The 19,351-nt window shown below is 38.9% G+C and overlaps 1 protein-coding gene across 1 annotated transcript in view; it reads right to left on the bottom strand.

Annotated features, from left to right (window-relative positions):
• Positions 1-408: 408 nt before the first annotated feature.
• The window catches only part of LOC146485730 (sushi, von Willebrand factor type A, EGF and pentraxin domain-containing protein 1-like), a 112,778-nt gene continuing 93,835 nt past the window's right edge, over positions 409-19,351 (bottom strand). Inside the window, exons 22-34 of the mRNA XM_085103076.1 lie at positions 17,922-18,092; positions 17,369-17,482; positions 16,722-16,844; positions 14,562-14,684; positions 14,206-14,382; positions 12,045-12,233; positions 11,471-11,662; positions 10,334-10,510; positions 8,557-8,730; positions 7,747-7,920; positions 5,787-6,122; positions 4,272-4,458; positions 409-720 (exon numbers count right to left, since the gene is read on the bottom strand). Coding sequence (XP_084959202.1) covers positions 543-720; positions 4,272-4,458; positions 5,787-6,122; positions 7,747-7,920; positions 8,557-8,730; positions 10,334-10,510; positions 11,471-11,662; positions 12,045-12,233; positions 14,206-14,382; positions 14,562-14,684; positions 16,722-16,844; positions 17,369-17,482; positions 17,922-18,092 — 2,315 coding nt within the window. The 3' untranslated portion in view covers positions 409-542. The remainder of the gene's footprint in view (positions 721-4,271; positions 4,459-5,786; positions 6,123-7,746; positions 7,921-8,556; positions 8,731-10,333; positions 10,511-11,470; positions 11,663-12,044; positions 12,234-14,205; positions 14,383-14,561; positions 14,685-16,721; positions 16,845-17,368; positions 17,483-17,921; positions 18,093-19,351) is intronic.

Raw genomic sequence — 19,351 nt, 5'->3', positions numbered from 1 at the left:
GCGCTATCCTTGTTTTCTTTTAAAGTTTCTTTGCAGTTGTCGTACATGAAGTAAGTTAAAGCTCACGATATTATTCAATGCTTCTTACCCAACTACGGAATGAACCACACGTATACACGCACTTGTGCAGCACGCATATATGGGCTTTTGGAGGGCGCATATATACGGTAAAACGCGTGTTCGTTTCTGATACCTATGCGTTGAACTGACGCATGAGGAGAAAATCGTCATATACATGAGATAAAAACCCATACAATAGGAAAATTTGCAAGTATACGTGAGCAAAAAACGCATATATACCGTGTCATAATTTTGATCAAATGGCCGACCTTAGGAATCGTCCTTTAAAATGATACATTCTAATTCAATACGACCTTCCAGTCAAATATAATAAACACCAATACTTGCTCAGTTGTTAAAAGCCAATTTATTTTTAATTATTTCTAGAGTTTCTTCTTTCTAATTATTTTTTAACTTATATTGGCTATGCTGCAGACGTTGCTTAATCTGCTTTTAGAGATTTCTCTTTACTTTCTCTTCTTCTAGCCACTAACATACGGCCAGTATTTCTGGTAGCTTCCGGCCCACCCAGCATGAAATCGGCCGTCAGAGTTGGCCCCGTTAGTGGTGAAGTGGATCCACAGATAAGTGTCGGAAGTGAAGGAGCCAGAGGGGATGATGTGTCCTCCCCAGCCGTTCGTTTGGACCTTGTCGCCAAATCTGTACATGAAACCAACACACACATACTTAAATTTCGTTTTTACTCGAATTAAAGGGTAGCTGGTAGCTAGAGTCTTTGAGGAGAATTAAAAAAAAAAACAACAACAACAACAACAACAACAACAAAAGATACAAAGCCAAACAAAAAAGGAAAATAAAAAGAGCGAAATATTTTTAAAAGAGACGTAACTATAAGGATTAACATGTTAAAATTTACAATTTACAATCTCCCTCTTAAATTTGTTCATTTCCGTTCAAATTCGTATTTTGTCCGGAAGAGAATTCCACAGTTTTGCAGATAGTTATCAAAAAGAGTTCAACCCATGGGTTGTGGTCCTAGGTTTAGGCAGCGCGAGAGAGAAGGTTGCTGCCCTGAAGGTTATAACTAACAAAACGGATGCAAAGCATTACCATCAGAGACAGGTATTCGATTTGCCAAAACAGGCTTAAGACAACGGCGATTTAATGGAAGTAACATGTTTTGTCATCCTGTGAAGACTTCATAGCTAATTAGAAAGAGTTAGACTACAAGCAGCTCCCTAAGGGAAAAGGAACTGAAGAGGACGCAATTTACTGAAATTCCTGTCTAGGGTTGGAAGACCTCGCGAATTGACAGAAAAAAAAAAGAGAACACTCGCACAAAATGACTTTGTAACAATACTATGAAATTGATGATATGTACACGATGTTAATTCTCGGAAAAAAATTTCCGAGCCACGGGAAGGAACCGAACCCACGACCTTCTAGTTACTAGTGTGGATGCTTTAACCATTGAGCTATGGGTCACTCATATGGTGAGCAGAGCAGGTCATAAGCTAATAATAATAATAATAATAATAATAATAATAATAATAATAATAATAAGTATAATAATAATAATAATAATAATAATAATAATAATAATAATAATAAGTATGAAGAAGCCAGCGGAAACACTCGTGAAGAGGAGAGAGAGAGGTTTGGTAGTATCGAGGAGGCGAGTTCGTTTTGGAGAGGATTATGGGAAAGAGAGGGAACTGGGAGCAGTCAGGCTGCGTGGTTGGACGAGGTGAGGCAAGCGATTTTTAGCAAAGTCCCGCCACCGACGGATGAGGCCTGGACACTAGAAACCACTGAAGCAGTAAGTGTGTTGAAAAGAAAGAAGAATTGGAGTGCTCCGGGGCCGGACAAGCTGGTTAATTTCTGGTGGAAGCGCGCCCATGCGCTACACGAGGGTGTGGCTTGGTCATTTGAAGCGATCACAAGAAGCGACCATGAGTATCCATCCTGGTTCGCTGAAGGAAAAACAACATTGATACCAAAACTGGGGGAGTTCACCAGTGACAATCAAAGACCAATCACCTGTCTGAATACTTGTTACAAGTGGTTCACTTCGTGTCTGCTTGGCCCTACAGATCAGCATGTCGGAGAGCATGGCTTGATGGAAGGGTCACAGAGGGTGCTAAGAAGGGCTGTAGTGGAACGGTAGATAACCTATTGATTGATAGGGTGGTGACATTGGATTGTCAGAGAAGAAGGCGTGATTTGAGTATGGCATGGGTTGATGTGAAGAAGGCATACGACTCGGTAGATCATGAGTGGTTAGGTGAGATGATGGTGCTGCATAGGTTCCCAAAGTGGTTGTGTGAGATGATCTGTAAGTTGAGTAAGAGCTGGAATACGAGAATCGTGGCTAACACGGCGCATGGGCAGGAAGTCTCTGAGCCGATTGGGTTTAAGAAGGGTTTACCACAGGGAGATGCGCTCTGCCCAAGGCTGTTAACGATCTGTTTGAACCCCGTTGCCTGGAAGATTAGCGCCTCCGAGGGATACAAGCTATCGACACCGATCAGCGCCAGAGTAACTGATTTGTTGTATATTGATGATCTCAAGATGTTTGCTGCGTCCGAAAGTAAGCTGAACCGTGTTCTGGAGTCGACACAAGCTGCTATGGAAGACATCGGACTTCAATGGAACCCAAGGAAATGTGCAGTTGTCCGAATAAAGAGAGGAGTCCACTCCCAGGAGAGTTCCGAAAGAGACCTAGCGGAAGAAAGGCTACCAACTCTTGAGGAGGGCAGAACGTACAAGTTCCTGGGTGTTCTTGAAATTTTAGATCAAGAAGAGAAGATGGCACTTGAGTTGGCAGCAAGAGAGTACCTGCGCCGATTGTCAGTCATCTGGTCCAGTCCCCTCTCAGACTATAATTGGGTTGTGGCATTTAATCAATTTGCCCTGTCTGTGTTGGGTTACCTGATGTGGACTCAGCGCTGGCCGGTTACAGATTTGAAAACTAGAGACAGGGAAGCGCGCAAGATTATTCTGGAGAACGGCGGGATACACCCTGGTGGCCCTACGTCCCTGTTGTACCTCCCATGAGAAAAGGGCGGGAGAGGCTGAACATTGCAAGAACTTTCAAAATAGTAACATGATATTTTATTATACCAAGATTGATAGACCAGCCATGAATAGACCAGCTATGACTTTTATACATTTTTATATAAACTATGGCTTTTATATATTTTTATATATTTTATATGGATATATATTTTATTGACTTATTCACGTGCTATTTCAAGTTTCGCTTGGCTCACAGGTTACGCTACGCGCCCTGTGGTGCTTCTTATACTGTGCATTCAGAAAGTTTTACTGCGCATAATAATAATAATAATAATAATAATAATAATAATAATAATAATAATAATAATAATAGTGATAGTGATAATGATAATGATAATGATAATGACAATGACAATGATAATAATAATGATAATGATAATGATAATGAAAATGATAATGATAACGATAACGATAATGATAATGATAATGATAATGATAATGATAATGATAATGATAATGATAATGATAATGATAATGATAATGATACTGATAAGGATAATGATAATGATAATGATAATGATAATGATAATGATAATGATAATGATAATAATAATAATAATAATAATAATAATAATGATGATGATAATAATAATAATAATAATAATAATAATAATAATAATTTCATTCTACTTTTGTCGCATGCTATGGGTGCTACCTGGTCAATACACAGTTTGTAGTACTTGACATCTATAACCTGTTTGTATAAGTATAGTCCGCTTTATCATAATCCTATTCTTAAATGTCTATCGAGGACAAGAAGATACCAATTATTTCATAAGAGAAAGGAAGCAATGTTGTATAATTGACATGTTTCAGAACTTTGGAGATGTCTTATAAATTATCAAATCATTTTAAGATCCATGCCTTTGAGGGAGATTTGCCAAGAAATCTTAAACTTGAAGATGAAATTATATCACCATTACGTACTTAATTACCCGCTATCCTCCAAAAACTTGTGTGGATCCGATATATTGAAGCGAAAGCGATTTCTAGTATACCACATTAAATCGTCCCCAATTAGTGTTGCAGAACCTACTCTCCTTAATCATTCATTAAATAAATCCATTTATTGGGCAACTATCGATCAAATTTCATTCTTCCAGCTAAGATGAGTTAGAATCCATTTGTTAATCATAAAACAACTGATGGAAGTAAACAAGACAGGCGCTCACCTCCCTGAGGTTATGACCACAACGTCATAACTATTCTCCGTTTCGAAATCAGAGAATATGAATTCAGCGGTTTCTGTGGTGCGATAGACTAACCACATGCAGTCAAGGTAATCGGCGTAACCATTCGGGTAGCCTGGAGAGGTGATCGTACCAGTCCCATCTTCGTAAACGCCTCCACAAGATGTATCTGAAAAGAAACGTTGAGAGACAGAAGAAAACAATAGCCTCGTACACAGATGCCCTTTGGGCTCGTCACGCATTCTAGTTGGAAATGGTTTAAAAGTGAAGGACAAGCAGGGAAGACGGCAGTGCTAACGAAAACTTCACTTAAAATCTAACTTTAGTGTATTTGTACTACTTTGCGATTACTTTAACTCGTCCAACTTGTACGAAAATGGCGAGCTACCCTGTAACCAATTTGTACATGCGAAGAAAAAAAATGAAAATATCCCTGTCGTGTGCTCACGACAGAAAACTTTAAAGTTGATCATTTCACATTGTTGTTTTGCAGAGGACGGCAAATGAAGATAATTAAAAATTAAATTATGAGCTCGAAATTTCTATCGCGTGATAGTTGATGAGGGTGAAGCCCAAATCAACTGGAAATTTCGAGCCAATAGTCTAATTGTTTTAATATTAAAAATATATACATACAAAAATTTCTGCAATCTGATTGGTGGAGAGGGTATCAGTTTATCCTAAATGTAGTGCAGAAATGTGAAATTGAGGACGGAAAGTTGAAACTAGTGATAAAAAGGTGACTGCTCTTCGATAGGGACGCTGTGTTTCTGTTGGCTTAATCTACCAATTATTCTCAATTTTTTGTCGCAGTGAAACGCAACCTTAAGTGTTTTCAAAATTATAAAATTGTGGACTTCAAAAAGTGTAAATAAGGAATAAAATTATTTAACTCTTGTTTCGACTCCTTTTCTCAGCGTGAAAAACTCCACTCCATATTTGGTTGCAATTTCTGCCCTCTCTGGAATCGCGTCGCCAAGTAAATTATCCAAATACTCTCCACAGACACTTCGAAAACACGAAGAAGTGGCTGCCATTTTGTTGACAATCGCACACTTCTAAGCCACTCACTCTATTCACTAATGCACAACAGAATAGTGAGTAGCGTAGCCAAAAAGAGAATAGCATTCGTGATGGACACCCTAGTAGATTTATACTAATAGTCTATATAACGTACGTGCAGAACGATTGTTTTTGCTCATAAGTAGTGGTAGTGTTTTATGGCTGCCGAAACCGTCTTCGATTCTTTCCCCTGTCAGACTAGTGCCCGTGTTAGGCTGTGTGCCAGAGCTGTGTTCTAAAGTGTGCTAAGGTGACACGAATGTGTGAGCTGGGAAGAATTCTTGTGTTGGAGAATAAATTCGGCTTGTTGCAGTTACCGACAAAGCTGAGTCTAATCTACAAATAACCCGCTCCTTAAATGAATCTCATAACATAATGAGTACGGAATAACACCGTAAATAGAACAAACTTGATACACAAAAAAGTATATCTCACCGACTTGCTTGTAATTAAAACTGAACCCTTTGAAGTTAGAAGCCCCATCACTGATGAATCTGACTCTCACCACATTCCCGGATGAAGTGAATGGCGGTGGCTTGTACGTCGTTCCATCAAACACGATGGTGGGCGATTCGTAATGATTTGTATCGTAGATCAGCAGGAAATCCTTGCCACTTTCTGTTTTAAATTCTGTAAAGTCGAATCTGATTTTCTTGTCCACTGGAACCTGTATCTGCCACGTGCAGTAGTCGTCGTCGTTGTAATTTGCAGGGTAGTTTAACGAGGTGACTGTTCCACTTGGACCACTTAAAAATTCTCCACAACCTCCAACTAGAAAACATAACGTAAGTCAGTCTCTTAATCAATTAATTATACAATTAATTACACCAGTTTTCCTAAATTGCAGAATTACGAGCTTTACATTGGAGAGAATTAAATTTTTTTCCGCTTCAGGAAATAACCTACTCACTTTTCCTGCTTGCACCTTTGGATCATAAGGTCCTTTAGGGATTTCTGTAATGGGCCTTGTTGTTATGAGGTGATTGAATGGTCTAATGATGCTGAGGTCCCAACGTAGTGTAAGTCATATGGTATGTAGAGTGTTAGACCTTTATCCTCCGAGCCATCCGGCTAGGTGGGATGGACATGAGGTTTCATAATAAAGATTATAATACTGCGCGGCGTAGTTAATAAATGTGAATTCAAAATATTATAAAATTAACGCTGAAAGATATTTCAAACCGACGTTTTGGCAATGCTGCCTTCTTCAGGGTACAAAACTATACCGTTAAAAAGTTCGTTAAATTTGCTCGCATGCCCAAATTCGAACAGTGGCGTCGCGAACAACATCGCTATCGACCGAATTCCATTTGTCACCACTTTCCACCCAAGAAACCTGGTTGCCATTGAAATCGTTTCAAGGAACTTACGGATCTTTCATGAAGACCGCCAATATCTTCAATAAATTACTACTGAAGGCTTAAGGCCATCAAAGAATCTGAAGGATTTGCTAGTCAGAAGCTGCCTACCTCAAAACCCTTTGAACCAACCACCAGGAACCTTCCCTGGTAACAGGACCGTTTGCCGTACATTTCCCCACGTCAAGCAGTCTCCTTCAATAACAACACTTAAAAGGCAGGTCAATGTCACAGGACATTATTCCTGCATCACAGACAACGTGGTTTACTGTTTGACATGCACAAAATGTCCATCGACAGTTTATGTCGGGAAGACTGGTCGTAGGTTGGCGGACAGTTTCAAGATGACATCACTGAGAGAAATGACCTTCCTGTGCTCGCCCATTTCAACCACACACTCGAAGATCTGAAAGTTGCAGTTTTGAGGGCAGGCCTAGCCAACCAAGAATACCGGAAAAGCAGGAGATGTGGTTCATTTTGAAATATGGAACTGTTAGTCCTAGTGGACTTAATCAGGACTTTAGTTTTGCGTGAATTGTTCGGTTTTTACTTGCTCTAGCGCTGGCATGCGCTGTCACGTTTGTTTCGCGCCCGCGCGCTTTTTATGAATTTGGGCATGCAAACTTTTTAACGGTATAGTTTTGTACCATGAAGAAGGCAGCATTGCCGAGAAGCCGGTTTAAAATATCTTACAGCGTTACTCCTATAATATTTTGATTTCAAATTAAGTTTCATGTTCGTTTTTCAAGAGGCAATTTTTGGGGCAAAAATGAAAGTTTAGTACACAATCTAGGAGCAATTGAACCGATTTTTTTGTTGTTGGGGAGAATTTCATTTTTGTTAATAATCTCTCTTGGCATTTGAAGACCATTTGTTTATAATGATATGATTCTTCGGCACAATTATTTCTAGAATGAGATAACACGTCGCGGGAGAGGAAGGGGTGAAGTTGGTAAGTTTCATGCGGGGATACTATGCAAAATTCGCAATAAACGGATAGACCCAAATCCCTTATTGATTGGCTGGTCGTTACTCACCCTGGCATGTGGGTTGAGTGCCTGTCCATGTGCCATCTTCCTGACACGTCCTGGTCAGGTCACCAACAAGTCGGTATCCTGGGTCACATTCCAGCACGACTCTGCTCTGGTAGGTGAAGGTGTCCCCATATCTTACGCCGTTGGGTGGTGTTCCTGGATCTCCACAGCTAACAACTGAAAAGAACACGTACGTAGCATTCTATAACAAATTTTAAAAATAAAACTTAAACTAAAGAGTTCTTGGTATACGTGAATTTTAGCGAAATACCAGGAGTTAAGTCATCATGTTCGTAAAACTTCACCAAGTGAACATTTTTCTTGTAATATAAAAGTGACGTGGTTAATTTCCAGGTGGTAGGGCAAAAACCAAAATCTTGGGGGTATTTTGCCTGTATATACTTGTCTAATTCCTAGCCCTGTCTCTGCCTTTCGTCTTTCTCAATCCGCTTTGGGTCACGTCGTTCGATTTCGTTGCGGATACGTAACGTCAATAAAAAAAAAAAATTACCTTAAAGGCCCTTGGTTAACTTCCGAACATGACCAACGGACTTACTGTCAGTACTTCAGTTTTTGTGCAGACGATCAATTCAAAAAAAATTTTATATTATCCCAGAGTCTCTCCTGGCTCCCACCCGCTGACCAAAAAGCCTGAGGACTCTGGGTGCGAGATTGGGTCTTACATCTTAATAAAACGACTACAACAAAAGCAATAATTAAATAAATAAAAATGAAAACAAGTTGCCAATAGACTGAGCTGATACGAGACTCTTTACAAGAGTCAGGTCATACAGCTGATCGGCGTCTGCTTACTTTGACAGGTAGGCTGGGTTCCAGTCCACAAACCGTTGTCCTCACATGTCCGAATGGTTGACCCTTGTAATGTGTAGCCAACGTTGCACTGGAATTGAATAGTATTTCCATATTTATAGGAAGACGAGTTCTTATTTCCATTTGTAGGAACACCTGGATTACCACATGAACGCTCTGTGGACAACAGAAACAAACGACATCAACACTAGAATTTTAAGTTTGAGGTAAAAAAAAAATTGAAGTTTGTATTTACAAAAGAATGCGATTTACGCATAATTAATTAATGGATCGGTGTCACCGAACCCACTAGTGTTAAAAAAAAAAAAAAAGGAAAGAGAAGAAAACTTCAAGATCTCTTTGTCAATTGGAAGATTGTCTTCACCAAGATAAATCAAATCGGGTTCCATGGGATAATAAGTTCAGAAAATCTCTCTTTAATCTGCTACACAACACACTTAAATTGCTAAAGGAGAACTTAAAAATTAAAAAAAAAATTAAAAAAATAATAATGAAAGATTATTATTATTATTATTTTTTTTTAATTTAGCATTACATCGGACGATCACTGCACCGCATGCTCCAATCCAGACTCTATATATTTTTCACACTTTTGCAGAAGGCATGTCCCTCTGTTCCGTCGCTCTGGCATGGTTCAATGAAACTCGTAACTTGAATGCCAATCTTCCTGGTGAACAGATTATGCTCATTTTGTTTACAATAAAAAGGCGTCAATTTTGGCAAGTGACTCTGAAATAATTTATCTCCACACAAAAAGTGAAAATTGAACAGGTATGCTCGCTATAAATTTTTGTACAGTTTAATGTTCGCTATCGTACGATGTATACCGGAAAATACTGGTGACGGAAATGCATCATCAGTTGTTATTATGATGGTTTCTGTGCAGGACCGGAATTTTTTTTCAACCACGTAAAATTGGGGTGAAAGGTCTGCACAGGCCTCCTACTCGCATGTTTGCCGCTTCTAACTCGGTCTTTTGTCCAATTTAGCTTCCAGTATGCTTTCAGCGGGTTGCGGGAATGATTTAGTTCAAGGATTTGCATGATAGTCACTGAGCCTGGGGACAATGAACAAAGATTTAGTTTGGTTTGGATGTCATCAGTTGCCGGGAATGGCTTGATTTGAGTTGCTCTTTAGGCAACGTCTGTGGGAATAGCAAGGCAGGTTACCTGGTCATCACTTATCAACTGCTTTTTTTGAACTCGAATAATCTATTTCCGAGTTACTGTAAAACTCACTATGAAAGCGAGGCTAAGTGCAAAACTTTTCAACTGAAAATTAGTTTCGTTTTGATATGAATGAAAACTAATTTTCATAACAAAAATTTTGCACTTAGCCTCGCTTTTATAATAAGGTTCAAAGCATCTCAAAATGGTCTATTAGAAACGGTTGACCTCACATGCACAATCTGCAGTAGAACGTGACTTTCGTTTCCGTTACCAGTATGCTCCAGTCCACACTAAACACACGGTCACTTGGTATTCAGTTTCATCCCTTGTCTCTTTGTTTTCTTTCGGCACTTCCTGCCTCTTTCGAAAAGCTTCGCTATCCCGGTATTGCCGAAGGGAGACGATTGTTTCCTCACAGGCGACCATTGCTGGCTATGAGATCTTTCAATAGACGCGTAATAATATCTCACGATCACGTTCTTGTATCAAAACACTTAATTTGCCGGGTAATTTCGCAGTGAATGTAGCCGAAATTACATCACATTTGACTCCTCTGTGCCCTGTGACCAAACTAAATTTGAAATACATACCTAAGCAAACAGGTTTGGAGCCGCTCCACTGTCCATTGGCTTGACAAACCTGACTGTCCTCTCCTTCTAAGTGATGATCGGGCTTGCATGTGTATGTTACAATAGACTGGTACTTAGTATTACTTAATATGTTGCGATAGCCGCCGTAAGGATCTCCAGGGTCACCACAGTCAACCACTGAAATATCATGAAAACAAAATTACAAATACCACACGCCAGCATTACACCATAGCCTTGTATCCGAGAGCTGATCGTTAAAAGCCTGAAATGGATTCAAGTACAGCCATGCTTTCGTCTCTTCCTACCCTCCTATTTAGTTGTTGGAATTAAGTCCGGTAAATTACAATTAATGATCGTTTTTTTTCTTAACCCTGACAAGTGATGACGAGTGATGACGTTGTTATGACATCTTGATTGTCTACTGACGGCCATCTTGGATCCACCATCTTCGACTTCTCGAAAACTCAGGAAGCGAAGAAATTAAGCGAAAAGCAATCAGAGCAAATAAAAGAACACCAATATGGATTTCAAAAAAAAAAAACATGAAAATTATAGAGAGAAAAGTATATTTTTTTTAATTTTAAATAGGGATTTTTCATTTTCTGAAAACTGACGCCCTGTCAATAATTGGTTGCCATGAAAACATTAAACTCAATGGATAGTTACCGATGTCATGAAATTGTTCCCAGAAAAGTTTTTTAAAGCCCTAAAGTTTCAGAGCTTTTGGTTAAATAATAACAAAGTTATTCAAGCTCAACTGTCAAACCAAGTAAGTGAATAAATTGGTATCATCCGTTAGGAAGCTACATAGAGTGAGAATTATAAGTTGGTCTTAGTAAACATATCTAAAAATATACAAAACGGAATTTACCTTAAGAATGTTCAAGTCTGATCTACTACGGAATTGTCTACTGTTGGAGATGCCATTTGCCATGGTGGTAATGCGTACACGCAAATGATAGAATTTTTTCTAGTTACCGCGCAGTATTTTATTTCAGGTACTCAGTTCAATTCTGATGCTTTTTATTCCTAAACATGACTTTTTTTTAAATTAAGAAGTCGACATGGTAAAGGCGCTAAAAAGATCGATCAGAGTGCACTGTAACGTAGTTATGAAATGTCCTGGCAACGTCTTACATTCGCACACAGGATCCTGTCCTGACCATTGTCCACCTCCTCCACCATCAGAGATGCAAGTTCTAAATGATGAACTTGATGGCACCATATTATACCCATCGTTGCACGTGATACGCAGGGTAGCGTTCAGTTCATAACGGTAGCCATGGACCGCTCCATTCGTTGGGACTGGAACTGGACTGCAGAAGGCAGCTAACATCAAGACAAATGAAAAATAAAGTTTGTAATTAAGTATACAACTATAGTTTCTATGTTATAATGCATGTACCAAGAGCGCAATACATTCTCTCCTCCCGAGATGGAGTGAAGGAAATACAGAGATACAAACCACTAGGAGTAACTTAACTTAAAGGCTAAGAGGTTGACTCGTGGACCAAGTGCACACCAATTTCCAGCAGTTCGTGGTCTAAAAAATGTAGTTATTCGGAAGAAAGGACGATTACAACAACGCAAACATCAAACAACAGGCACTCGGAAACAATTCCCCATCTCACATACCTAAGAGGATTAGCAAATGAGAGACGGCCTTTGTGTAGACTTTTCATTAGCTACATCATCTTCCTGTGATACATACCTACACATCTCGGTTGTGTTCCGCTCCATGTTCCGTCGTCCTGACAAGTTCTGCTAGCATCACCCACAATCTGATAGTTTGCATGACATGTAAAAGTTGCAGTAGTTCCGTGGACGTTCTTATCGCCATCTTTTCCAGAAACAACTCGCGTGGCGTATTCTACTTGACCAATGTCGTCACAGTAAACACCTAAGAGTTTATGGATAAGCAGTTATTCAGCAGACAAGAAATTTTTGGGTCAGGAACTCATTCTGTCAGTAGTTTTACAAGGGCACTCGAACAGGAAAGAGTTTAAAGGGAGAGTTTCACGGTTCGGCGCATGTGCGAGCGATAACGTAAGCGCTGTCAAGCCAATTGTTTTTGGACCAATTAGAAGCGAGTACACAACACCGGCGGGATACGGCCGGCAGGTCTTATAACTTGCCGGCATAAAAATAAAACTGACCGGCCAGTGTTTCGGTCACGTTTCAGAAAGAAACAAAAAGGCTGTCCATGTAAAACACATGGGGATTTTTGCAGCGCCGCTTCGTGAATGTCCCATGACATTCAAGAAATGCCAGAACTTTTGCGAACGTATACGGTTTTATTTTAGTACAATGTCGATATCTCGCGACATCGACCTTTTTTTGTTACGCGCGGTTCCAAAAGCCGAGAAGCTCCCTCAAACTTACGTGCTTAAATCCAGTATTTCATCAGCATTCAATGATAAACTTACTATAGTGTGTACGCTCGATAGCCTGATTTTATTAGACCAGCGAGAGGGTGAAGAACGAGAAATCCGCAAGCTTCAAGATCAAGAAGCGATGCGACCGTTTAGTAACAACAACACTGAGCGTCCTTCCGAGATGCTGGAATGCATTTGAGAAAACTCTGCCATGGTGGCAAATCAAAACTGCGTTTGCCATTCGCAATGACCATAATTTTATAGATAAATGAATACCTTACAATAGTTTTTGTAGTTTGCCGCAAATCTTTTGGATTTTTTTTCTACTGCCCGCTATTCGAGCCCGCTAATAGACGACTACAACTAACTCGCACATTTGATCTCATATTTATTCGCTTCGCGTCTCAGTGTTGTACAATTTTTTCCATCCAAAGCAAAACACTGATGTTTGATGCTGTTTGTCCTTCGAATTCTCCGTTTTTGACAGTTGACTTCCATATGAACAAACAGTACGATTGAAATCTAGGAAAATCCTCGCGAGTTCATCCAAAGCCAGTTGGTGACCTTTGCCATTTCCAGGGCTAGGGAAAGCAGATGTGTCGCGAAATCGTTGTCTATTTTAATCAGACTTATCTCTTTACCAATTTTCCACGTTTGGTGGACGTATCTTGTTAACCACACAGGATTTCTACATCCACTCCACTCTGTCCGCTTTAACTTTTGTGCTTCCAGAGAGTCCACAGAACGTCCCGTCGCCGGTCGGCCGCGACGTCTCCTTGCCGATCCATCGACAAAAATGTCGTTTTCGGATGCTAAAACACTTTTAACCTTACAAAAATCGAACTTATCTTTACAACAGGAAACAAAGATTATTAAAAGTGAAGAACGAGAAACCGTGAAACTCGGCCTTTAAATCATCAAGATCAGTTTTCGTTCTTCTTTAACACTTTTCAAATTTTGGGACATGAATGTTAATTTTTCCCGTTTCGTTTTGGTTTGTTTACGTACGATATCATTATTATTTGATTTATCTTATCCCTCATTTCAAATTCATCACGAGTTACTCAAAAAGGAGTTTTAAGAACTAGAAATGTTAATGTTGATTATAAAACTGTTAAAAAGCAAAGTTCGTTACAAAGGATAATCAATGGAAAATGCCTTAATAACACGCATATCTCGTTATTTCTTACTGGATGGGAATTCCTCATAATGATGCAAGGTTAGGCGAATAGAACCTGGGCGACATTGGTGGGAGACGAGGGCTCTCACCACTGCACCATCCCTGCCATTAAAAATTAAGTTCGGCTTTTGAAAGGTTCGGCGTCTGAACTGGGCCTTATTTAACCTACCTTGATACCTCACTTTAGTACAATGCCCTGTGCGTTAACGCCGGTCATAAAAACTTAAATAGGAAAAATTGAATCTTGGCAGCTATTGTTGTAATTTATAATCTACGCGTTCTCATTACCTCATTGCAAATAGAGGGAAAGCACTTACGTAGACAGGAAGGTTCTCCTCCTGACCATTGCCCGTCCGCTTGGCAATATCTAGTGGTAGTATATGTTGCTTTGTAGCCATTGTTACAAGTATATGTTGCAGTACTCCCCACCAATAGCCCAGAACTTAATGCCACGTTACCATAAGATGGATTGCTTAAACTGGAACACGACAGCGCTGAAGACAATGAATAAAAAGGTCGATAAAAATATCAATAATTAAATTTGAAACATAACAAGGACTGTAAGAAAGGAATGTTGTTGTTGTTGTTGTTGTTTTTTTTTTTTCTTGCTTTTTTTCTATGGCAAGATGCGGCATAAAAAATAACTCATTTTGTAAATGAATAGTTTGTTCACCTTCACAAGTCTTCTGATCTGCCTTGAGGGTGTATCCTTGTCTGCAGACGCAGTAGTGGGATTGGTAAGTGTTGACGCAGGTGTGTTCACATCCACCATTTGAAGAAGCGCACTCATCCGTGTCTGAGGAAAACAATTAAGAGTGTAAGAACATCTACTGGCAATCAGCTTGTCTTGAATAATAGATGCTGTGAGGACTGAGATCTCAAAACGATCTTTCTATTACTATGGTTGCACTCTTTTTAACGAACTCTCTTGATGGTATTTTGTATTTATTTGTTTCTAAATTTTTATTTGTACATAGTTTTCTATCTATATTATTATCAGTATCAGTTTAATGTTTATGTATATTATAGTTTTAGTACATTGTTGTGCTCAGGGCTCCCATCGATAACAGACAGCTTTTTGCATCTGAAGGGGCTACCCTGAGCGTTATAAATCAATAAAGGTTCTTCTTCTTCTTCTTCTTCTTCATGCACTCCTCGCGATCGTTCGATTAGTTGGGAAACGAAATCGAACAAAAAGGCCGAAAACCAAGCGAACGATGTTGAATCGTACGCACATAAAATTCATGTTATTATTATTATTATTATTATTATTATTATTATTATTATTATTATTATTATTATTTAGCAAGTTGTAACACTGCCCAAATATGGTGATCAAAAGGGCAGTAGCACTAATTTTAAGCGTTACTTTGTTGAATAGCCAAAAACCATGTTTGTATCAACGGAAACGTTAAATTAACGGTTCAGTTTTGTCGACAATAACTGCTCTGAAGTACGCAAAACGTAGTATCAATCATCAAGCATCTGGCTGCAGATGCAACTTGGAAAAACATCGTCAGATTTTCCTCTGTATTTTTGAGAAATCTATGAAAAGCTTATTGTAGTTTATTCTTACAAGGCGATATCATGTCATATTGTCCTCCTGGTGTACAAAAGGGTATTTTCATGTTCGAGTAAATGTTCTTTTTAGGGATACAAGCGAGGGGGGAGGGGGGGGGGGACAACATCCATTGCTAGACTGAAATATTAAATTTCTTAATTAGTTTGTTTGTGAAAAATAAGAAAAAAAGGATAGATTGACAAAAACAATAAAAATTCGTCAGTAGTTGTCGTAAAGTGGTTATAGGTTTGTGAGCTAAACGGATGTTGTAGGGTTGTAGAATCCGTGCGGTAGTGTCAGAAGTGCCCGTTACGTAAGGTATAGTTACAGTAGTTACGGTAGTCGCGTCGTTGTTTGTGACGTTAGGTTCAATGTTCTTGTAAGTGTTACGTCTAACAAAGTCCTTATTATAGTTGTTCTTGTCAAAAACGTTGTCTAAGTAGTTGTTTTCGTCTGCGAGTCTGTCAGATAAGCAATAACATCACGGCTCACTGACAAACGACCAATAACACCTGGACTGACCAATCATGACCAATCAGGTTAACAACCAGAGACGTAAATACAACCTACTAACGTTCCACAATTTACTTGACTCTAAAGATTACTTCCGCTCGGTTGTAGAAACGTCAGTCAAAGTCACCACAAACAGTCCTTCTCATGACTTCACTCACCCGGATGATCATAATTTACGTACTTTGATTCCATGTTCCCAAAACCGTCACCGGACCGTCAAAGTCGTTAATTTAAGTATTCAGGCTAAGCGATAAATTAATGCCTCAGACGAAACCCAAAGCCTAGTGCAAATGAAAGGAAATGTAGTACCCCTGCTCCACATGCAGCTTGAACGGTCTCGTATAAAAAGTCATCATTAGGTGACACACCACACAACAACCTTGACGGACACTCCTCAAACAATTCTCACCCAACTTTCCCAAAATTCGTTTAAGAGATTGGACACAGCAGATGCTAAGAAATGCCGTCAAAGAAAAATGCTCACAGGCTTCCGGATCTACCTCTTGCATGCTCGATCTAAAATATTTGATTGATGTGTAGTTAGAAAAAGGTGCAAGATTAAACATCTGATTTCGGACAAGATTAAGTACGATAACGACTTTTCAAATCTAGTTCGCGTAGCTTATATAATCACTTGTTGCTAAGGTCTCCTTATCTGTTAGCAAGCCACAGGAAAGAGACACTGTTTAAAAATTTCAAAGTCGCACTTGTATTCAATGTTTTGTACTCATACTCAATTCAAAAGGTCTCTAACGTCACCTTTGCAGCTTCTTTTTCCAGAATCCAACTCCATACCGCTTGGACAGGAACATGAGAATGAACCAACAGAATTGTGGCATGTGTGAGAACAACCTCCGTTTGAATATGAACATTCGTTGATATCTAAAATAATAATAATGATAATAATGGTGATAATGATCACGATGATGACGATTTCACAAATTAGGAAATTGATGAGTTATGCAGAATTGTTCAAAATACGTTGTCACGTATGTGCCTTTCAAACTATAAAACGTTTGAAGAAATAGAAAGGTCACTAGTTAATTTACTTCTTACTTTTTTTACTTATAAAAAAAGAACAGGAATAACCTTAGCTATTACGAGATGAATTTGTGAATATCTACAGAATCTATTTAAAATTTATATTTACTCGTTATTAACGTGTATTTATTCCATTCAATTAGTTTAAAGCTGCTCGCTTTTTATTGTCTCATTTGTATGGAAATGACCCTAAGTATCGCAGGCTTAACCCGTTTGGCAAATTCTTTTTTTTTATATATATATATATATATCGATCGGACTTTGATAAACGTGTTTGTATGTAGACTGTATTATTTTTTCAAATCTGCAACATTTAATTTTTGTTGGAATATAAAATATATGGTGAAATAGGCTTTTTAACATACCAATGCACGTGGTCGCGTCTTGAAGTTCGTAGCCTTTGTGACAATGGCAGACATTTCCTCCTTTTGTGTTCGTGCACCACTGATTGCATGGATTTGTGTTACACTCATTCGTATCTGTTACATTTTAAAGAGAAATAAATTTTATTTGCTTATAACAATATTGACCTTTTCTATTATCTATTTACAGAGTTGACCGTCTGCAATCCCCTGGTTTTCCACGCGATCGACGAGATCATACACTTCGATCGATCGGCCACAGTCTTCTCTTGTATGTTCCAGCTGTTCCCCGTCCCTGCCCTACCCGCCCCAAACCCGCTTTCTCCTACCTGTGTGTTTTTGTACTATTCTGGGAATTAGCCAAACAAATGATATAACTTGGTGGCCAAGAATCAAACGCGAAGGCAAAGACGACTTTTAGGGCATAGATTATGGAGTGACCGGCACTAGCTGCAAAGTTAGACAGTTTAGGTTCACCTAAGTGCCTTTGTCTGCCGAATACTATAACTCCTTGTTACCCGTTTTCTATTGAGAAAACTCGAGTAACTTGAGCTACCTGTGCACTGTGGGTGGCTTCCAGTCCATGTACCTCCCTGACAGGTTCTAGATGAAGGTCCGTATAAAGAATATCCTGAATTACAAGTAAATGTGAGAGTACTTCCTGCGTTGTAATTGGACGAAGAGACCGTGCCATAAATCGGTGCACCAATAGCGGCACAGGGTAAAGCTGCAACAGAATGTAAAACAAGTTTATTAAATAAAACTTAACGTGTAAGGGGATTAGCTAAAACTAAAATTAAAGCTACAGTATCTCTCTCTAAAGGTTTTAGCTATGAAATGGTCCAGGTTGCCTTAGCTCACACATCTCCAGCCAATTCATTGCTGTTTCCTTCTCTTTCCTTTTTATTTGACGTCTCTGGGAGCTGATTGTAAATGTGATTATGATTGATTGATTGATTGATTGATTGATTGATTGATTGATTGATTGATTGATTGATTGACTGATTGACTGATTGATTGATTTGATTTTTACTTTCGTTTGTTGCAATTTGCTGCATCTGGAATTCTTGTCGTACTCAGTTGATAAAGTCTGGAGTCGTCTTCCGCTTAGCTTTGTCCAATAGACATCGCAAGAATGTAATGACATAACAGAATAAATAACAGCGGATAAACAACAGCGATAAATAAGAGATGATACTTAGTAATAGCATGTGATATTTGTAGCAATGCCACTGGCTGTATTGCGGTTTGGGCAGATAGATTTCCATGTTTTCGGTGTTTCAGGGTCATAATTTACAGAAAGAGCAGTGAAGAAATACTGAAGTAAAGCATTACGAAAAGAGACAAGATCAGAATAGCTACTACTATCCAGACAGTTTGTTAGAGTGTTCCATTTGCGGATTGATCTGACCAAAAAAGACTTTTGAAAAGTAGTAGTCTTACATTTATAGTCGACAAAATTGCACTGAAGCTGAGAAAATTGTTAGCCGGACAGAGCGAATCGTTTGCACCATGTTCGAAACAAATTGATTAATACATTATTTTTCTGACATTTTTTTCCAGAAAGTCTCCGTGGATGGCATGTTCATGCCGATGTGCCTAAACAATTGCTTTTAAAATTAGATACTTTGTTTTGCTATCCCTATGCAAAATTACGTGACAGAAAAAGTAATTGGTTCGGACACGATCGCCGAGCAGCGTTTTGAGCCCGCTACAATGTTGTTATTTGTTGTTTCTCTGGGACCTTAGGCATAGAACTATAAGTTTTGTTCACCGCTACATAAGTGCTTATTGTCCAATTTTCTATACTTCACATCGTTATTGGTTTCGTTGCCGTTGCTTTAAGTTTCCTCTGTCCCCAGCAATCGCATCTTGAAGTTTGTTGAATGCACACCGACATGAATTCAGCTGTGAATTCCTAGCCGAACGAATTCTACGCATGTAATGTACTCGAATATTAAATCACGTTGAGTTATGTAGGAGTAG

The sequence above is a fragment of the Pavona decussata genome, unplaced genomic scaffold (genome assembly GCF_977016875.1).
Source record: "Pavona decussata unplaced genomic scaffold, jaPavDecu1.1 SCAFFOLD_25, whole genome shotgun sequence".
In the NCBI taxonomy this organism is placed as follows: Eukaryota; Metazoa; Cnidaria; class Anthozoa; order Scleractinia; family Agariciidae; genus Pavona; species Pavona decussata.
Note: the sequence above shows the minus strand (reverse complement) of the source record. Positions and strands in the feature narration are given on the sequence as shown.